The sequence below is a fragment of the Salvelinus namaycush genome, chromosome 1 (assembly GCF_016432855.1).
Source record: "Salvelinus namaycush isolate Seneca chromosome 1, SaNama_1.0, whole genome shotgun sequence".
Taxonomy (NCBI): domain Eukaryota; kingdom Metazoa; phylum Chordata; class Actinopteri; order Salmoniformes; family Salmonidae; genus Salvelinus; species Salvelinus namaycush.
In genome coordinates, this window is record NC_052307.1 from 73146536 (window position 1) to 73168042 (window position 21507).

General features: G+C 43.7%; 1 protein-coding gene across 1 annotated transcript in view; it reads left to right on the top strand.

The window, feature by feature from the left end:
* The window catches only part of arnt2 (aryl-hydrocarbon receptor nuclear translocator 2), a 96937-nt gene that overhangs the window by 11321 nt on the left and 64109 nt on the right, over positions 1–21507 (top strand). Inside the window, exons 3-6 of the mRNA XM_039000062.1 lie at positions 884–931; positions 2357–2407; positions 5287–5500; positions 6405–6618. Of these exons, the coding sequence (XP_038855990.1) occupies positions 884–931; positions 2357–2407; positions 5287–5500; positions 6405–6618 (527 nt within the window). The remainder of the gene's footprint in view (positions 1–883; positions 932–2356; positions 2408–5286; positions 5501–6404; positions 6619–21507) is intronic.

Sequence of the window (21507 nt, forward strand, 5' to 3'; positions counted from 1 at the left end):
ATTGTTCAGGAGGAACAGGGGAGGAAATAAGCATTCTCATTGTTCAGTAGGAACAGGGGAGGAAATAAGCATTCTCATTGTTCAGTAGGAACAGGGGAGGAAATAAGCATTCTCATTGTTCAGTAGGAACAGGGGAGGAAATAAGCATCCTCATTGTTCAGTAGGAACAGGGGAGGAAATAAGCATTCTTATTGTTCAGTAGGAACAGGGGAGGAAATAAGCATTCTCATTGTTCAGTAGGAACAGGGGAGGAAATAAGCATTCTCATTGTTCAGTAGGAACAGGGGAGGAAATAAGCATTCTCATTGTTCAGTAGGAACAGGGGAGGAAATAAGCATTCTCATTGTTCAGTAGGAACAGGGGAGGAAATAAGCATTCTCATTGTTCAGTAGGAACAGGGGAGGAAATAAGCATTCTCATTGTTCAGTAGGAACAGGGGAGGAAATAAGCATTCTCATTGTTCAGTAGGAACAGGGGAGGAAATAAGCATTCTCATTGTTCAGTAGGAACAGGGGAGGAAATAAGCATTCTCATTGTGGTAGCTCCTCTGTCAGAATTTTTATTTATTTTGTGTCCACTGGATTAGAAAGCTAGAAAGAGCTGTCAAGCTAATTTCCCTCAGCAGGAAAATATAAGCATACAGCCATAAAACAATGGCAACACGCACACACACACACACACACACCCATATGGACAGTTTGCACACACGCACACACACACACACACACACACACACACACACACACACACACACACACACACACACACACACACACACACACACACACACACACACACACACACACACACACACATATGGACAGTTTGCACACACACACACACCCTAGACTAGATGAGTAACTGTTTTGGTCTTTGATTGCAGGATGGACTTTGATGACGAGGATGGGGAAGGACCAAGTAAATTTTCAAGGTGAGAAAAGTGAACGACGGCCCACTGATATTTCCATGTAATAAGTGTTCATTGTTCATTCCAGCTACCGTGTTCATTGTTATAACAAATAACTTTCTATGAGAAGCAGTCAAGTTCTAGACTTGAAGTTGTTGCTATGAGTGTTTATTATACAGAATTCCATATTTTGTACAATCATTCCTTGTTGTCATCTTATTGCTATGGACATTCAATCACATTTACCAAACCCATTGTTTCATATTTTCAAGCGTTTTAACATTTTTGATCTGTTAAACGTTTTTTTGTTCCTCAAAAGCAGCTTCAGCTGTCGTTCCACCAACAGGCATTCTCTCACGTGTTGTTTTTCTCCAAGTGTGGTTTTTCCTCTATTCTGTGTTCTCTCAGATTTATCCAGAGTTCTCTGGCAGCAGTGGTCTCTGTTAGTGGAGTGGAGACAATGCCCTCTGCTGGGGAGAAGATAAACTACAACAGCATGTTGTATATAATGAGAAACACACTTCGACATTACTAACTCTCTCATTTTTAAATTGATGAGAAGAGCCTACCAAACAACCAGAGCCCATTGACCAAAAATACCACGTTGATAAATAGTGGGCTTTGTTGCAGACATCCAGCATGCCACAGCTTATTATAAAAAGTGTTTTCACACCTTCTGAAAGTCTCTTGTTACTCCATACCTTACCAGGCCACGGGAAGTCCTATTTTTCACGTTCTCTCCCCTGTCTAGTCCACTCTAGTGAGGCCTTCTTAGAGGCCAGAGAGTACCGATCCCATAGGGCTCTGGTCAAAAGTAGTGCACCACATAGGGAATAGTTAGCACTTTTACAGCCACTTAATACAACGCATGTCCATTTTCTGCTGTAACACCCATTACCTGTCCTGTGCATGTTGCTCTCATCAAAATATCTAGCAATTTTTAAAGCCCATAAATAGCATGTGCATCATTCTAATTCTACATGTGTTATCCCATATTCAGGCTACCGTGTTCAGGCTACCATGTTCAGGCTATGATTATCAGGCTACTACTGTGTTAGGGTGTGTCAGGCTACCCTCATCAGGCTACCGTGTTTAGACTACGGTTATCAGTCTACTGTGTTAAGCTACTGTTCTCAGGCTACTGTGGTCAGGCTACCGTGTTTAGACAATGGTTATCAGTCTATTGTGTTAGGCTACTGTTCTCAGGCTACTGTGTTAGTGTGTGGTCAGGCTACTGTGTTCAGGCTACGGTTCTCAGGCTACTGTGTTCAGGCTACCGTGTTTAGACTACGGTTATCAGTCTACTGTTCTCAGGCTACTGTGTTCAGGCTACTGTGTTAGGGTGTGGTCAGGCTACCGTGGTCATGCTACTGTGTTCAGGTGTTTGCGTCTCAGTGAGTGGTGTCCCAGGTGTTACATGCTGTGTTTCTTCTCTGCTCCTCTCTCTAGGTATGATGATGATGATCAGATACCTGGTGATGATAAGGAGAGATATGCCAGGTAGGCCTGGCCTGCTAGAGCGCCACAGGATTTCACTGACTCACCCCACCTCCCAGGGCTTGACTAAAACACTTACCTAACGTTTACAGCGGTGTCAGGTTACACCCGCTCTTTTCACCAGTGAATAAAACACTACATGCATTTTTTTTAAACACTAACTGTTAAGCATGGATAAAAGGGATGTTTTTACAGTTGTCTTTCATTCCTTAATGGAACAGCCAAGCGCTGAGTGAATTTGACCCACAGAGCTGTGGAGACTTGGATAGAATACGGTCAAAAGGAAAGCCTGAATGCCCAGGGACTTTAAATGGAAAGCCTAAATTCTCAGGGATTTCAGATGGAAAGCCTGAATGCCCAGGGACTTTAAATGGAAAGCCTGAATGCCCAGGGATTTCAGATGGAAAGCCTAAATTCCCAGGGATTTCAGATGGAAAGCCTAAATTCCCAGGGACTCCAGATGGAAAGCCTAAATGCCCAGGGACTTCATACCCCTGGACATTTACAGCAATGTTGATTAATGTGCAAGTCAAATTCAAGTAAATCATACCAATTCAAAAATCAATCAAAGCTCCCCTAATTTATATTAGTAACTCTGAATACAAACATAATTGTATTAATCTGATGTTTTATTCATCATTCATCTTCATAATGTATTTATGCCACCAGACCTCTGCTATGGAAATGAAGGTTGTGTCCCAAATGGCTCCCTATTCAATTAGTACGGACTCAAAAAGGGCTTGTATGGAAACCTCACCAATTCAATTAGTACGGACTCAAAAAGGGCTTGTATGGAAACCTCACCAATTCAATTAGTACGGACTCAAAAAGGGTTTGTATGGCAACCTCACCTATTTGGGACATTAGAAAAACAGTGCCTTCAGAATGTATTCACACCCCTGGACTTTTTCCACATTTTGTTGCGTTACAGCCTGAATTTAAATTGATTAAATTTAGATGTTTTTGTCACTGTCCTACACACAATACCTCATAATGTCGAAGTTTTTACAAATGAATTACAAATTAAAATCTAAAATGTCTTGAGTCAATAAGTATTCACGCCCTTTGTTATGCAAGCCTAAATACGTTCAGGAGGAAAAATTTGTATGGACTCACTCTGTCTGCAATAATAGTGTTTAACATGATTTTGGAATGACTGCCTCTGTACCCCACACATACAATTTTCTGTCCCTTAGTCGAGACATGAATTTCAAACACAGATTCAACCACAAAGACCACAGATGTTTTCCAATGCCTAGCAAAGAAGGGCATCTATTGGTATATGGGTAAAAAATAAAGTAGACATGGAATATTTCTTTGGGCCTGGTGGAGTTATTCATTACACTTTAGATGGTATATCAATACACCCAGTCACTACAAAGACACTTACTAACTCAGTTGCCAGAGAGGAAGGAAACCGCTCAGGGATTTCACCATGAGGCCAATGGTGACTTTAAAACTGTTAGTTTAAAACTGAGGATGGATCAAAAACATTGCAGTTACTCCACAATACTAACCTAATTGACAGAGTGAAAAGAAGGAAGCCTGTACAGAATACAAATATTCAAAAACATGCCTCCTGTTTTCAACAAAGGAAAGCAATTCACTTTGTGTCCTGCATACAAAGTGTAAAGTTTGGGGCAAATCCAATACAACACATTACTGAGTACCACTCCATATTTTCAAGCATAGTGGTGGCGGCATCATGTTATGGGTATGCTTGTAATCGTTAAGGACTATGGAATTTTTCAGGATAAAAAAAACTGAACAGAGCTAAGCACAGCCAAAATCCTAGAGGGAAACCTAGTTAAGTCTCCTTTCCAACAGACACTGGGAGAGGAATTCACATTTCAGAAGGACAATAACCTAAAACACAAGGTCACAAGGCTTACTTGTCTAAGTAAGATATATTAGTGTTTTATTTGACACATTTTTGACATTACCAAGTCTTTTGTCTAGATCTTTGAAAAACATGACAATTAAATTCATTTTAATCCCACTTTGTAACAACAAAATGTTGGAAAAGTCCAGGGGTGTGAATACTTTCTGAAGGCAATGTATGTTATTCACACATGACGTTCATGATCAAATAAATGAACATAGAATTTGAGGACCCGTCTAGCCGTAGCTCAGAGATTGTGTTCTCATCTGCTGTGTTCTTTAATCCCTGTATGTTCTTTATGTCCTCAGAAGACAAACTCAAACGCTGAAAAGCAACTGAATAACTTCTCTTCTCCTAACTTCCCTTTAGTCTTCTCTAGTACAGAGTATTATGGTTCTTAGAGTACGTGCACGTACTCCTATCTCCAAGAATGGCTGACAATGAATTCAGTTTAAGTAAAAGTGTGTATCCAGCCATAGGTAGGTGTTGAACAACCAAGTTTGAAGTCGGTTCACTAGAGTTTACCTTACTGTATCAAACTAACAGACTAAGCTTTTAACACCCAAAGTTCCAATTCAAACCAATGGAGGCGAAGCATTTTGTAGGCAGCCCGTCCTGCCTAAGCACTGCTAGGGGAAACACTGGTATATGCAGATGGTTGTCACTGGATGCTCATGTTAGAAAAAACCTGCATTATCATGAAATCAGAATTGGGTTTAGGGTTATGGTGCATACACATCAATGTTAAAACAAATGCAAACACACACCAAATCATAGACCCCTTCTGTCTGTTCCATACTTTTCACTGATTTGTGAATTTAAAGATAAGAAATGATGTTTACATTTATATCCTGTCCACCGTGGCCACCTGTCCACCGTGACGACCACCACCCCCGGGTGTCTACAGCTCTGATCTGGAGCCGTGTGATAACCCCACCCCTGACAACCAGTGACGCCTATGTTGTCCCCCTATGTGTCTAAATCCTCCTCTCTGTTCCAGAGAGAACCACAGCGAGATAGAGCGGCGTCGCCGTAACAAGATGACCCAGTACATCACGGAGCTGTCGGACATGGTGCCCACCTGCAGCGCTCTGGCCCGCAAGCCAGACAAACTGACTATCCTCCGCATGGCTGTGTCCCACATGAAGTCCATGAGAGGGACCGGGAACACGTCCACTGACGGGGCGTACAAGCCCTCGTTCCTGACCGAACAGGTATTATAGGTGGGGGTGACGATGGCCGCGTTCCAGGCTGACTACATTGCAGACAACTACCAGATCTCACAAGGTGTTTAAGCTAACTGCATCGTATGATATCGTAATCTGATAACCCAACTGTCGATGAAATGGCACACGACCATTGGTTGATGCCATGCAATGACTGCAATGTAGTCGGCCTGGAACACGACCAATGTGTGTGTGTTTTGTGGGTGGGTTGGTCATGGGGGCTGATGTGCGCGTATCTGTGTGTGTGTGCGTTTTGCGTGTGTGTGTGTCTGTGTGAGTAATTTAGCAGGGTCTACAAACCCTCCTCCTCAGCAAACAGGTAATAATAAAGCAACTTTATTTGTATAGCACATTTCATACAGAGACCGCAACTCAAGGTGCTGTACATAATAAAATAGTAATAATAGTCATTAAAAAGTAAACAATAAAAAGACAAAGTAACATAAAAGGCAATAAAAGCAGCATAATATGATCAAAATGAATACAAACACATAGGAATTAGAGATGAAAAAAGAGTACATAAATAAACTAGTACAAAGCCAAACTGAAAAGGTGAGTCTATGAACTGGTTTTGTTCTGTTCTCTTTGACTCTGCATTTGGGTTCTGTACGTTGGGGTCTGCACATCTGTGCAGCTCTACAAATGATATCCGCTGACACAATTTCCTGTCAGCATATTGATCTTATCAATTTGAAATAAATAAAGCTTTTGCAGGCTGTCTGTCATGTCCCCTGCCTCTGCCCTTGGCGTGTGTGTCTGTTTGTCCCGGATTTTCACCAATGGTATGTCAATCAATACTGTATATCCCTCATCTTTACTGTGACGTGTGTTTCTGCTCTGCCGTCACACACGTGTGTGTGTTCTGTTTCTCTTTTCTCCTCTTGTCCAATAGGAGTTGAAGCACCTCATCTTGGAGGCGGCCGACGGCTTCCTGTTTGTGGTCGCCGCGGAGACGGGACGCGTGATCTACGTGTCTGACTCGGTGACGCCGGTGCTCAACCACCCGCAGTCGGAGTGGTTTGGCAGCACGCTGTATGAGCAGGTGCATCCTGACGACGTGGACAAGTTGCGGGAACAGCTCAGCACCTCAGAGAATTCCATGACAGGTAGGAATACTGCTGTACACATTGATATTCCCTAGTGAAAGCTATGTTGGTTCGCAATACTGTTCAGGAATACTGCTATTCCGTTGACTAGAACTCCATGTCAGAGGTAGGAATGTTGTTTGGGAATGCTGCTTAGGAATGCTGCAGTTTCCCAAGCTAGAACTCCACGATAGGTAGGAATATTGGTTCTCTATACCGTTCAGGAATAACACTGTTCACATAGCTAGAAGTTCTTGCACGTGTCCTTGCCAACCAACTGCTACCCCTGTCTGAGGAAGTACTCCCGGAATCGCAGTGTGGCTTCCGCCCGTCCAGAGGTACTGCAGATATGATCTTCAAAGCACGCCAGCTACAAGAGAAGTGGCGGGGACAAGGCCGGTGAAAAAGCTACACATCAGTAAAGAGCGCTGTCTGCTGATAGAATGCCCCGTTTGTGAATTCTCATCTGAGTGGAGAAGTGCAACTGACGCACAAAAATAGTCTGATGCCGAGCAGAAAATATTTTTGGGGATCTGCGTTTACAAAATGCAGCAAGAGATTTCTTACGTGTTTTATATATTTTTTCCTTCGTGAAAAATTGAAGAATTCTGCGTTAATGCAACCTTTGAGTTTAACTTGCTAGTTAAGTAAGTTACTGAATTAATAAGATGACGGGCCATCATGTTGTGTAAGCTTTCTGTTTGAGAAGTCAAAGCCCTTTGGATTAGTTAGCAGTGGCAGCTGTACAGATATCTTTTGATTTCCTTGCTTTTGTCTCCTCTCCGTTCTCGTCCCGAGCAACTCCAGACAGACACAGCGTGTACACATGCTGCTTCAGAGCAGACAAAACTTTGTTAATTTGTACATTGTCTCTCGTTCACATTTGTTTGTAAATGTCCAAACTCACAAAACATTACATTCAGTAGCTCCTACCTATATATTTAGGTAGGAGGGGGGCGGCAGGTAGGTAGCCTAGTGGTTAGAGCATTAGGCCAGTAACTGAAAGGTTGCTGGATCGAATCCCGAGCTGACAAGGTAAAAATCTGTCGTTCTGCCCTTGAACAAGGCAGTTAACCCACTGTTCCCCGGTAGGCCGTCATTGTAAATAAGAATTTAGTTAAATCGGGGCTCCCGAGTGGCGCAGCAGGTCCCTGGATCCAGGCTACATCACATGCAGCCGTCATTGGGAGTCCCATAGGGCGGTGCACAATTGGCCCAGCGTCGTCTGGGTTTTGCCAGGGTAGGCCGTCATTGTAAATAAGAATTTGTTCTTAAATGACACGCCTGGTTAAATAAATTAACTTTATGAGCTGGATTGTCTGTCTTTGCAAGTTTGTTTATTTTCGCTCTTTCGCTAACAGCCTCCAGGGAAATGCACTTTTACTTGTGCTAATTTTGTTAGCATTCAGGTAACGGATGTCCAATGGTCTTTTTTTTGGCACCCCCTTATGCACTAAGCCGGTAATACCGTAAACCCCGGAATGAGAGGAGGACGGTATGATATGAAAATCTAGAAACCGCCCAACCGTACTACACACAGCATGGCCCCTGCTAGAGCGTCACCTTTCTCTACCTCCGCTCCCTTACGCTTCATCTGCTTGAGTTAATAAAGTAGCTTAAAAATTTACTTTTCTGCTGCTTCCCTCACTCGGTTGGACCGGGTCTGGAGCCGACCAGGTCTATACGGAACGGGTCTCCTATTTTAAAATATGCATATATGCATATCTGTTCCGGATTGGAAAGCCCCAGGTCCATTTCGGAACGGGTTCAACTTTTTGAACCGGTGAAGGCCTCTACGCCACACTTCTGGCGGACACTAAAATACAGCTGCCCTGACAAGTTCATCGGAATACTGGTCTACAAAGCTGTTGTCCTTCCCACATTGCTAGACGGAGCGCATGGACCACCTACAGTAGATACCTGAAAGCACTGGAACAACACCTCCAAAGATCCTCATGAAAAATCCTGAGGATCAGTTGCGAGGACAGGCACACCAACACCAGCGTCCTGGAGGAGGCCAACATAAACAGCATCACCACTACTACACGGAGTGTACAAAACATTAGGAACACCTTCCTAATATTGAGTTGCACCCCCTTTTGCCCTCCGAATAGCTTCTATTTGTCGGGGCATGGACTCTACAAGGTGTCGAAAGCGTTCCACAGGGAAGCTGGCCCATGTTGAATGCTTCCCGCAGTTGTGTCAAGTTGGCTGGATGTCCTTAGTGTGGTGGATCATTTTTGATAAACGGGAAACTAAACGTGAAAAACCCAGCAGGATTGCAGTTCTTAACACACTCAAAGCAGTGTGCCTGGCACCTACTACCATACCCCATTCAAAAGCAAATGTTTTGTCTTAATTAACCTCTTTGGGCTAGGGGGCAGTATTTTCAAGTCCGGATGAAAAGCGTGCCCAAAGTAAACTGCCTGTTACTCAGGCCCAGAAGCTAGGATATGCATATAATTGGGAGATTTGGATAGAAAACACTCAAGTTTCTAAAACTGTTAAAATAATGTCTGTGAGTATAACAGAACTGAAATGGCAGGCGAAACCCAGAGGACAAACCATCCCCTCCCCAAATAAAAATTCATTCAACCACTGTTTTCAATAGCTGTCACTTTTATTATAAGGCGAAATCCTCCCCAATTGCAGTTCCACTAGAGTTTCAGGCTGGTTTTTGCAAAAATGAGGTAGAAGTTGTAGTTTTTCTAAGTGGCTCCCATTTTGGCTGTAGTGTTTCCATGCGCATGGACGAGAGCGCATTCTTTTTATCTCCGGTAAAGACAATAACGATTCTCCGTCTTAAATTGTATAGTTTATTTACGTATTAGGGTACCTAAGGTTTGATTATAAACATTGTTTGACTTGTTTGGATAAGTCTATTAGTAACGTTTGGGATTCATTTTGTATGCATTTTGATGGAGGGAAACCGGTGGGTTATTGACTGAAGCGCGCCAGCTAAACTGAGTTTTTATGGATATAAAGAAGGACTTTATCGAACAAAAGGACCATTTGTAATGTAACTGGGACCTTTTGGAGTGCCAACAGAAGAAGATCTTCAAAGGTAAGGCATATATTATATCGCTATTTCTGACTTTCATGTCGCAACTGCCTGGTTGAAAAATGATTTGTCATGCATTTGTATGCGGGGCGCTGTCCTCAGATAATCGCATGGTGAGCTTTCGCCGTAAAGCCATTTTGAAATCTGACACAGCGGCTGGATTAACAAGAAGTTAAGCTTTATTTTGATGTATTACACGTATATTTTCATGAAAGTTAAATATTTATAATACTGTAGTTTGAATTTGGTGCTCTGCAATTTCACCGGATTTCACCTAGCCGTAACATTAAATGTTTTGTCTTGCCCATTCACCCTCTGAATGGTACACATACACAATCCATCTCAATTGTCTCAAGGCTTAAAAATCCTTCTTTAAACTGTCTCCTCCCCTCCATCTACATGGATTTGAAGTGGATTTAACAAGTGGGATCATAGCTTTCACCTAGATTCGCCTAGTCAGTGTATGTCATGGAAAGAGCAGGTGTTCCTAATGTTTTGTACACTCAGTGTATAATACAGCACCAACTCTGAAGGAATTCCATGTCACCCGGATGCCCAACTCACGCCTCCCGAAGTAGCTGATGCACTCCCAGTTGAAGGAAGATTAGTGAGTCCCTAGCGGGCAAAATAAATGCTACAAATACAACATAAAAACAAACCTTAAGAAGTTCCACATCACCTTCAACAACTGGGAGGAAACCATGCTAAACAGACACAACTGGGAGGAAACCGCGCTAAACAGACACAACTGGGAGGAAACCGCGCTAAACAGACACAACTGGGAGGAAACCGCGCTAAACAGACACAACTGGGAGGAAACCGCGCTAAACAGACACAACTGGGAGGAAACCGCGCTAAACAGACACAACTGGGAGGAAACCGCGCTAAACAGACAACTGGGAGGAAACCGCGCTAAACAGACACAACTGGGAGGACATCGCGCTAAACAGACACAACTGGGAGGAAACCTCGCTAAACAGACACAACTGGGAGGAAACCGCGCTAAACAGACACAACTGGGAGGACATCTCGCTAAACAGACACAACTGGGAGGAAACCGCGCTAAACAGACACAACCGGGAGGAAACCATGCTAAACAGACACAACTGGGAGGAAACCATGCTAAACAGACACAACTGGGAGGAAACCATGCTAAACAGACACAACTGGGAGGAAACCGCGCTAAACAGACACAACTGGGAGGAAACCGCGCTAAACAGACACAACTGGGAGGAAACCATGCTAAACAGACACAACTGGGAGGAAACCGCGCTAAACAGACACAACTGGGAGGAAACCGCGCTAAACAGACACAACTGGGAAGAAACCGCGCTAAACAGACATAACTGGGAGGAAACCGCGCTAAACAGACACAACTGGGAGGAAACCGCGCTAAACAGACACAACTGGGAGGAAACCGCGCTAAACAGACACAACCGGGAGGAAACCGCGCTAAACAGACACAACCGGGAGGAAACCGCGCTAAACAGACACAACTAGAGATAAAAACATTTAGATTCTATACCCAACTCTCTGACAGATAGTGATGGTCCCATCCTGTTCTATACCCAACTCTCTGACAGATAGTGACCTTCCCATCCTGTTCTATACCCAACTCTCTGACAGATAGTGACGGTCCCATCCTGTTCTATACCCAACTCTCTGACAGATAGTGACGGTCCCATCCTGTTCTATACCCAACTCTCTGACAGATAGTGACAGTCCCATCCTGTTCTATACCCAACTCTCTGACAGATAGTGACGGTCCCATCCTGTTCTATACCCAACTCTCTGACAGATAGTGACGGTCCCATCCTGTTCTATACCCAACTCTCTGACAGATAGTGAGGGTCCCATCCTGTTCTGTTCCCAACTCTCTTGACGGCTCCGTGGTCTTCACTCTTATTCTCATTCCCAGAAGTCCGTGACAGATTCTATTGCATCCTATAAAGGGAAAGCGGGATACCTAGTCAGTTCCACAACTGAATGCATTCAACTGAAATATGTCTTCCGCATTAAACCCAACCCCTCTGAATATAGCTCAGTACTTTAGCTATGTAATTCTACTCCAAACTGTTTCATCAATAGTTAAGATAGTTAAGACCTCTCTGGTTAGGATGACTAACAGGAATGACTGTTTCCCTGCCTGGAAGAAAGGTGTGCATCCATAGGACACTGTATTGTATCTGACTAAGAGGGATATACAATAACTGTCCACTAGAGGACACTGTAGCCATGTGAATACCACCATCAATCTGTCCTCACATAGACTCAACAGCCCCTCTTCTGAATCTAATGGTCCACAACACACAACCATCACACACTCTTCTCTCCCTCTGGAGAATATCGAGGACGCACACACATAGAGACTCACACTTTGATACACACACAGTTACACACACGTGCCCTTTGAAGTCAGTCAGAGCATTAGAGCCTTGGCCCATTGTGAAACCTAGTGTAACTAAACTAACTATGTTTTGTTCTGTCTGGCTTTCTTTCTCCCCCTGTTTTGTAGTTGATGTAAGTGTGTGTGTGTGTGTGTGTGTGTATATGTGCGTGTGTGTGTGTGTGTGTGTGTGTGTGTGTGTGTGTGTGTGTGTGTGTGTGTGTGTGTTAGCGTTAGCCTGCCTGCCTGTATGTGCATGATTAGAATCAAGTGTGTTTGCCAGCTCGCTGACAGAGAAAGACCAGACAGATCAGTTCAGGCTACTGTTGTTTTGCTTGGAGCAGTTGTTGCTGTCTGCAGCTTAGTGATGGGAGTCATAGTGATGGGAAGAGAAGGTTGTTGAGGAGGTCAATTCATGTCAATAACTCCTTATTTCTCCCATAAGGACCAATGGTACATTGTGGCCACGCCCAAAAATGTACAACAACAAATCTAATATATCTATCATTGTGTACAATGTGATGTGTTAGCATATGTAATACATATGTACCCAACTCTGACAGATGCCAGTCCCATCCTGTTCTATACCCAACTCTCTGATAGTGATGGTCCCATCCTGTTCTATACCCAACTCTGACAGATAGTGCCAGTCCCATCCTGTTCTATACCCAACTCTCTGACAGATAGTGACGGTCCCATCCTGTTCTATACCCAACTCTCTGACAGATAGTGATGGTCCCATCCTGTTCTATACCCAACTCTCTGACAGATAGTGATGGTCCCATCCTGTTCTATACCCAACTCTCTGACAGATAGTGACGGTCCCATCCTGTTCTATACCCAACTCTCTGACAGATAGTGATGGTCCCATCCTGTTCTATACCCAACTCTGACAGATAGTGATGGTCCCATCCTGTTCTATACCCAACTCTCTGACAGATAGTGACGGTCCCATCCTGTTCTATACCCAACTCTCTGACAGATAGTGACGGTCCCATCCTGTTCTATACCCAACTCTGACAGATAGTGCCAGTCCCATCCTGTTCTATACCCAACTCTCTGACAGATAGTGATGGTCCCATCCTGTTCTATACCCAACTCTCTGACAGATAGTGATGGTCCCATCCTGTTCTATACCCAACTCTGACAGATAGTGATGGTCCCATCCTGTTCTATACCCAACTCTGACAGATAGTGACAGTCCCATCCTGTTCTATACCCAACTCTGACAGATAGTGACAGTCCCATCCTGTTCTATACCCAACTCTGACAGATAGTGATGGTCCCATCCTGTTCTATACCCAACTCTCTGATAGATAGTGCCAGTCCCATCCTGTTCTATACCCAACTCTGACAGATAGTGATGGTGCCATTCTGTTCTATACCCAACTCTGACAGATAGTGCCAGTCCCATCCTGTTCTATACCCAACTCTGACAGATAGTGCCAGTCCCATCCTGTTCTATACCCAACTCTCTGACAGATAGTGCCAGTCCCATCCTGTTCTATACCCAACTCTCTGATAGATAGTGATCGTCCCATCCTGTTCTATACCCAAATCTGACAGATAGTGATGGTCCCATCCTGTTCTATACCCAACTCTCTGACAGATAGTGATGGTCCCATCCTGTTCTATACCCAACTCTGACAGATAGTGACAGTCCCATCCTGTTCTATACCCAACTCTCTGACAGATAGTGATGGTCCCATCCTGTTCTATACCCAACTCTCTGACAGATAGTGTCAGTCCCATCCTGTTCTATACCCAACTCTCTGACAGATAGTGATGGTCCCATCCTGTTCTATACCCAACTCTCTGACAGATAGTGATGGTTCCATCCTGTTCTATACCCAACTCTCTGACAGATAGTGACAGTCCCATCCTGTTCTATACCCCCGTGCAGCAATCGGTGTTAATCTGAGACGCGTCTATACATGGTTATGGTCGTTGATAGGAGTGTTAGGGGTTATCCAGGGTTATCAGAGGTTTTCAGACCTCAAGTAGTCATTTTTGAAACAGAAGGCGTGGGACATGTACTCATCTCTAATAATGTTCGGTAAACTTTGGTTTTGGAGTGGGAGTGAGACAGTAATCCTACAGAGTGCTAACAACATGCTCCCAGTGTGAAATTCAATTGAAAATGATTTCCCAAATGGTACTCTTTTCCCTATGAAGTGCACTACTTTTGACACAGGTCCTATGGGCCCTGGTCAAAGCTAGTGCACTATATAAGGAAAAGGATGCCATTTGGGATGCTGCCTCGCCGAGTTCCCCCTCATCTGTTCTGAGCCGCCCCATGTAAAACTCTGCTGACATTTCTGCTCCGCTCTGACACACGGATGTTCCCGTCGCCTCCCAAACCACACGTCTCAGATTAACACTGATTGCTGCATGGGGGTAGAATATTCTCCCCTGAAATTGGAACATTTAACTGATTTCATCTCCTAGCTGGTGTCTTCTCAGTGTAGCCTGATCATTTGTCCTGGAGTGGAAAACAGCTCCAGATAAAATATTTAGCCTGCATCAGCCCCTGATCAGCCTGTGATAAGCCCCATGTTTCACAGTGATGGAGTGTGTGTGTGTTTATGTGTGTGATTAGCCTCATGTTTCACAGAGATTGAGTGAGCCCGGTTACTCCTCCCTCGCATGACTAATGAGCTATTTGCATGCCGAGGTTACTGATTGGATGAGCATGCGTATTATATGAATAGGGATTGGACCAGGCCGAAAGTGAATGAGGACCCGCTGGCAAAGTGAGAGATGAAATGCTTCAACCTCCATTCCTTCTGTCGGTGTGAGGGTGGGATGGAAAGGGGGATGGAGAGGGGGGTGGAGTGGTAGGTATACAGTTGGATTCACTTCACATGGCTTCACTCTGAGTTTATTCTGTCAGAAAGAGATGGGGAGAGATGGATTCTCATCCATCATATAAAGATGAAAGGATGGATAGAGGATGAAGGGATGGATAGAGGGAGGATAGAGGATGAAGGGATGGATAGCGGATGAAGGGGTGGATAGCGGATGAAGGGGTGGATAGCGGATGAAGGGATGGATAGAGATGGATGAAGGGATGGATAGAGGTGGATGAAGGGATGGATAGAGGATGAAGGGATGAATAGAGGATGAGGGGATGGATAGCGGATGAAGGGATAGAGGGGTGAAGGGATGTATAGAGATGGATGAAGGGATGGATAGAGGGAGGATAGCGGATGAAGGGATAGAGGGGTGAAGGGATGTATAGAGATGGATAGAGGATGAAGGGATGGATAGAGGGAGGATAGCGGATGAAGGGATGATTAGAGGATGGATAGCGGATGAAGGGAAGGATAGAGATGGATAGAGGGATGAAGGGATGAAGGGAAGGATAGAGATGGACAGAGGGATGAAGGGATGGACAGAGGTGTGAAGGATGGATAGAGATGGATGAAGGGAGGGATAGAGATGGATGAAGAGATGGATAGAGGGATGAAGGGATGAAGGGAAGGATAGAGATGGACAGAGGGATGAAGGGATGGACAGAGGGGTGAAGGGATGGATAGAGATGGATGAAGGGAGGGATAGAGATGGATGAAGAGATGGATAGAGGGATGAAGGGATGAAGGGAAGGATAGAGATGGACAGAGGGATGAAGGGATGGACAGAGGGGTGAAGGGATGGATAGAGATGGATGAAGGGAGGGATAGAGATGGATGAAGAGATGGATAGAGGGATGAAGGGATGAAGGGAAGGATAGAGATGGACAGAGGGATGAAGGGATGGACAGAGGGGTGAAGGGATGGATAGAGATGGATGAAGGGAGGGATAGAGATGGACAGAGGGATGAAGGGATGGACAGAAGGGGTGAATGGATGGATAGAGATGGATGAAGGGATAGAGGAGGGATAGTTGTCTACATGTAGTCTCTGGGTCCTGTCTGGATAATGAAACTACATGTAGCCTCAGTCTCTGGGTCCTGTCTGGATAATGAAACTACATGTAGCCTCATTCTCTGGGTCCTGTCTGGATAATGAAACTACATGTAGCCTCATTCTCTGGGTCCTGTCTGGATAATGAAACTACATGTAGCCTCATTCTCTGGGTCCTGTCTGGATAATGAAACTACATGTAGCCTCAGCCTCTGGGTCCTGTCTGGATAATGAAACTACATGTAGCCTCATTCTCTGGGTCCTGTCTGGATAATAAAACTACATGTAGCCTCAGCCTCTGGGTCCTGTCTGGATAATGAAACTACATGTAGCCTCATTCTCTGGGTCCTGTCTGGATAATGAAACTACATGTAGCCTCATTCTCTGGGTCCTGTCTGGATAATGAAACTACATGTAGCTTCATTCTCTGGGTCCTGTCTGGATAATGAAACTACATGTAGCCTCATTCTCTGGGTCCTGTCTGGATAATGAAACTACATGTAGCCTCATTCTCTAGGTCCTGTCTGGATAATGAAACTACATGTAGCCTCATTCTCTGGGTCCTGTCTGGATAATGAAACGACATGTAGCCTCATTCTCTGGGTCCTGTCTGGATAATGAAACTACATGTAGCCTCATTCTCTGGGTCCTGTCTGGATAATGAAACTACATGTAGCCTCATTCTCTGGGTCCTGTCTGGATAATGAAACTACATGTAGCCTCATTCTCTGGGTCCTGTCTGGATAATGAAACGACATGTAGCCTCAGCCTCTGGGTCCTGTCTGGATAATGAAACTACATGTAGCCTCATTCTCTGGGTCCTGTCTGGATAATGAAACTACATGTAGCCTCAGCCTCTGGGTCCTGTCTGGATAATGAAACTACATGTAGCCTCAGCCTCTGGGTCCTGTCTGTATAATGAAACTACATGTAGCCTCATTCTCTGGGTCCTGTCTGGATAATGAAACTACATGTAGCCTCATTCTCTGGGTCCTGTCTGGATAATGAAACTACATGTAGCCTCAGCCTCTGGGTCCTGTCTGGATAATGAAACTACATGTAGCCTCTGGGTCCTGTCTGGATAATGAAACGACATGTAGCCTCATTCTCTGGGTCCTGTCTGGATAATGAAACTACATGTAGCCTCATTCTCTGGGTCCTGTCTGGATAATGAAACTACATGTAGCCTCATTCTCTGGGTCCTGTCTGGATAATGAAACTACATGTAGCCTCATTCTCTGGGTCCTGTCTGGATAATGAAACGACATGTAGCCTCAGCCTCTGGGTCCTGTCTGGATAATGAAACTACATGTAGCCTCATTCTCTGGGTCCTGTCTGGATAATGAAACTACATGTAGCCTCAGTCTCTGGGTCCTGTCTGGATAATGAAACTACATGTAGCCTCAGTCTCTGGGTCCTGTCTGGATAATGAAACTACATGTAGCCTCAGCCTCTGGGTCCTGTCTGGATAATGAAACTACATGTAGCCTCAGCCTCTGGGTCCTGTCTGGATAATGAAACTTCATGTAGCCTCATTCTCTGGGTCCTTTCTGGATAATGAAACTACATGTAGCCTCATTCTCTGGGTTCTTTCTGGATAATGCACACTGACTCTGAAGTCATTGTTTTCACTCTACTTTCCTGTTTGTGTGTGTGTGTGTGTGTGTGTGTGTGTGTGTGTGTGTGTGTGTGTGTGTGTGTGTGTCAGGGTTTCTGTTAGAAAAATGTGGCGCGGGACATAGGCAACGTTCCTCTGTCCAGTGTCTGTGTTCTTTAGGCCATCTTAATCTTTTTGTTTGTTTTATTGGCATTTTCTTTGCAACTCTGCCTAGAAAGCCAGCATCCCGGAGTCGCCTCTTCACTGTTAACGTTGAGACTGGTGTTTTGTGGGTACTATTTAATGAAGCTGCCAGTTGAGAACTTGTGAGGTGTCTGTTTCTCAGCTTGACACTCTAATGTACTTTTCCTCTTGCTCAGTTGTGCACCGGAGCCTCCCACTCCTCTTTCTATTCTGGTTAGAGCCAGTTTGCGCTGTTCTGTGAAGGGAGTAGTACACAGCGTTGTACGAGATCTTCAGTTTCTTGGCAATTTCTCGCATGGAATAGCCTTCATTTCTCAGAACAAGAATACACTGACGAGTTTCAGAAGAAAGTTATTTGTTTCTGGCCATTTTGAGCCTGTAATCGAACCCACAAATTCTGACGCTCCAGATACTCAACTAGTCTAAAGAAGGCCAGTTTTATTGCTTCTTTAATCAGAACAACAGTTTTCAGCTGTGCTAACATAATTGCAAAAGGGTTTTCTAATGATCAATTAGCCTTTTAAAATGATAAACTTGGATTAGCTAACACAACGTGCCTTTGGAACACAGGATTGATGGTTGCTAATAATGGGCGTCTGTAGATATTCCATTAAGAATCAGCCGTTTCCAGCTACAATAGTCATTTACAACATTAACAATGTCTACACTGTATTTCTGATCTATTTGATGTTATTTTAATGGACTTTTCTTTCAAGAACAAGGACATTTCTAAGTGACCCCAAACTTTTGAATGGTAATGTATATTATATAAAATTAAATTATATTATATTTGAGATTCTTCAAAGTAGCCACCCTTCGCCTTATTGACAGCTTTGCACACTCTTGGCATTCTCTCAACCAGCTTTATGAGGTAGTCACCTGGAATGCATTTCAATTAACAGGTGTGCCTTGTTAAGTTAATTTGTGGAATTTCTTTCCTTAATGCTTTCGAGCCAATCAGTTGTGTTGTGACAAGGTGGGGGCGGTGTACAGAAGAGAGCCCTATTTGGTAAAAGACCAAGTCCATATTATGGCAAGAACAGCTCAAATAAGCAAAGAGAAACAACAGCATCATTACTTGAAGATCTGAAGGTCAGTCAATCTGTAAAATTCCAAGAACTTTCAAAGTTTCTTCAAGTGCAGTCGCACAAACCATCAAGCACTATGATGAAACTGGTTCACATGAGGACCGCCAAAGGAAAGGAAGGCCCAAAGTTACCTCTGCTGCAGAGGATAAGTTCCTTAGAGTTAACTGCATCTTAGATTGCAGCCCAAATAAATGCTTCACAGAGTTCAAGTAACAGAAACATCTCAACATCAACTGTTCAGAGGAGACTGCGTGAATCAGGCCTTCATGGTTGAATTGCTGCAAAGAAACCACTACCAATAAGAAGAAGAGACTTGCTTGGTCCAAGAAACACGAGCAATGGACATTAGACTGGTGGAAATCTGTCCTTTGGTCTGAAGAGTCCAAATTTGCGATTTTTGGTTCCAACCGCTGTGTCTTTGTGGAGCGCAGAGTAGGTGAACGGATGATCGCCGTATGTGTGGTTCCCACCGTGAAGCATGGAGGAGGAGGTGTGATGGTGTGGGGGGTGCTTTGCTGGTGACACTGTCGGTGATTTATTTAGAATTCAAGGCACACTTAACCTGCATGGCTATCACAGCATTCTGCAGCGATACTCCATCCCATCTGGTTTGCGCGCAGTGGGACTATCATTTTGTTTTTCAACAGGACAATGACCCAAAACACACCTCCAGGCTGTGTAAGGGCTATTTTACCACGAAGGAGAGTGATGGAGTGCTGCATCAGATGACCTGACCTCCACAATCACCTGACCTCAACCCAATTGAGATGGTTTGGGATGAGTTGGACTGCAGAGTGAAGGAAAAGCAGCTAAGAAGTGCTCAGCATGTGGGAACTCCTTCAAGACTGTTTGAAAAGCATTTCAGGTGAAGCTGGTTGAGAGAATGCCAAGAGTGTGCAAAGCTGTCATCAAGGCAAAGGGTGGCTACTTTGAAGAATCTCAAATATAACATATATTTTTGGTTACTGCATGATTCCATATGTGTTATTTCATAGTTTTGATGTCTTCGCTATTATTCTGCAATGTAGAAAATAGTAAAAAGTAAAGAAAAACCCTTGAATGAATAGGTGTGTCCAAACTTTTGACTGTTCCTGTGTGTGTGTGGCTTAAAATAAAAAAATAGATATACAAAAAAATATATGGGGGATTGGAAATGATGCAGACAATTACATGTATGGAAGCTACAATCTATCTGCAGTTTTAAAGCTGATCTACCCGCCCAATAATAAACACTTATAGGTCAAATGTATTTATGTCGACTAGTATTTCCATCAATGAATAGGCTAAGAACCATTATTTTGCTTTGTCTTTTTGTTATTCCTGATAATTGGCCGGCGCCAGTTTTATTTATCTGCTTTTCATATAACCAACAAATGGAAACCCTGGGTGTGTGTGTGTGTGTGTGTGTGTGTGTGTGTGTGTGTGTGTGTGTGTGTGTGTGTGTGTGTGTGTGTGTGTGTGTGTGTGTGTGTGTGTGTGTGTGTGTGTGTGTGTGTGTGTGTGTGTGTGTGTGTGTGTGTGTGTGCATATTTTGTGAATCTATGTCAAATACATGCATATTTGTGTTTGTGTGTGAAACCAACCAAGTCAAGACAGCTGGCTCTACTCTTCCAGAACCATGATTAAATATTATGTGTATAACAAACTTCTAAACCTCCCTTCTCTGTAAATGATGATTGTACTACCACTTTGCATGGGAAGCTACTGTTTAGCAGTTGGCAGCAACTATACTCTATGTAGTTGGTGGGTCAGGGTCCATACTTACGACATTGCTTGTCTCTTGAGTTAAACCAGTGGTAACACGACCTAGGCATGCACAGTTTGATTTCCCATAACAATAGTTGTTCTCCATATTAGGACGTGATCAGGTATATCTTCAACAATTGTCTGTGCTCATCATTCCTTGACATTAAAGCTGCAATATGTCACTTTCTGGGCGACCTGACCAAATTTACATCGAAATCTGAGTTATAGATCTCATTTAAAGTCTAAGAGGCAGTAGACCTGTTCTATGTGCGCTATTTCTATGCTTGCCGTAAAGTTTTGTTTTTGCATCTTTAACTTTTGGTTTTGTACACCAGCTTTAACCTCACTAGGGGACGTGGGACGGTAGCGTCCCACCTGGCCAACATCCAGTAAAATTGCAGAGCGCCAAATTCAAAAACAGAAATACTAATTATAAAAATTTATGAAGCATACATCGGTTTAAAGATTAACTTCTTGTTAATCCAACCACGGTGTCAGATTTCAAAAAGGCTTTACGGCGAAAGCATTACATGCTATTATCTGAGAACAGCGCCCAGCAGACAAATCATTACAAACAGTAACCAGCCAAGTACACAAGTCAGAAATAGTGATACAATTAATCACTTACCTTTGATGATCTTCATATGGTTGCACTCACGAGACTCCCATTTACTCAATAAATGTTTGTTTTGTTCGATAAAGTCCCTATTTATATCCAAAAACCTCCATTTTGTTTGCGCGTTTTGTTCAGTAATCCACAGGCTCAAACGCAGTCACAACAGGCAGACGAAAAATCCAAATAGTATCCGTAAAGTTTGTAGAAACATGTCAAACGATGTTTATAATCAATCCTCATGTTGTTTTTAGCCTAAATAATAGATAATATTACAACCGGACAATAAAGTTGTCAATATAAAAGGTAA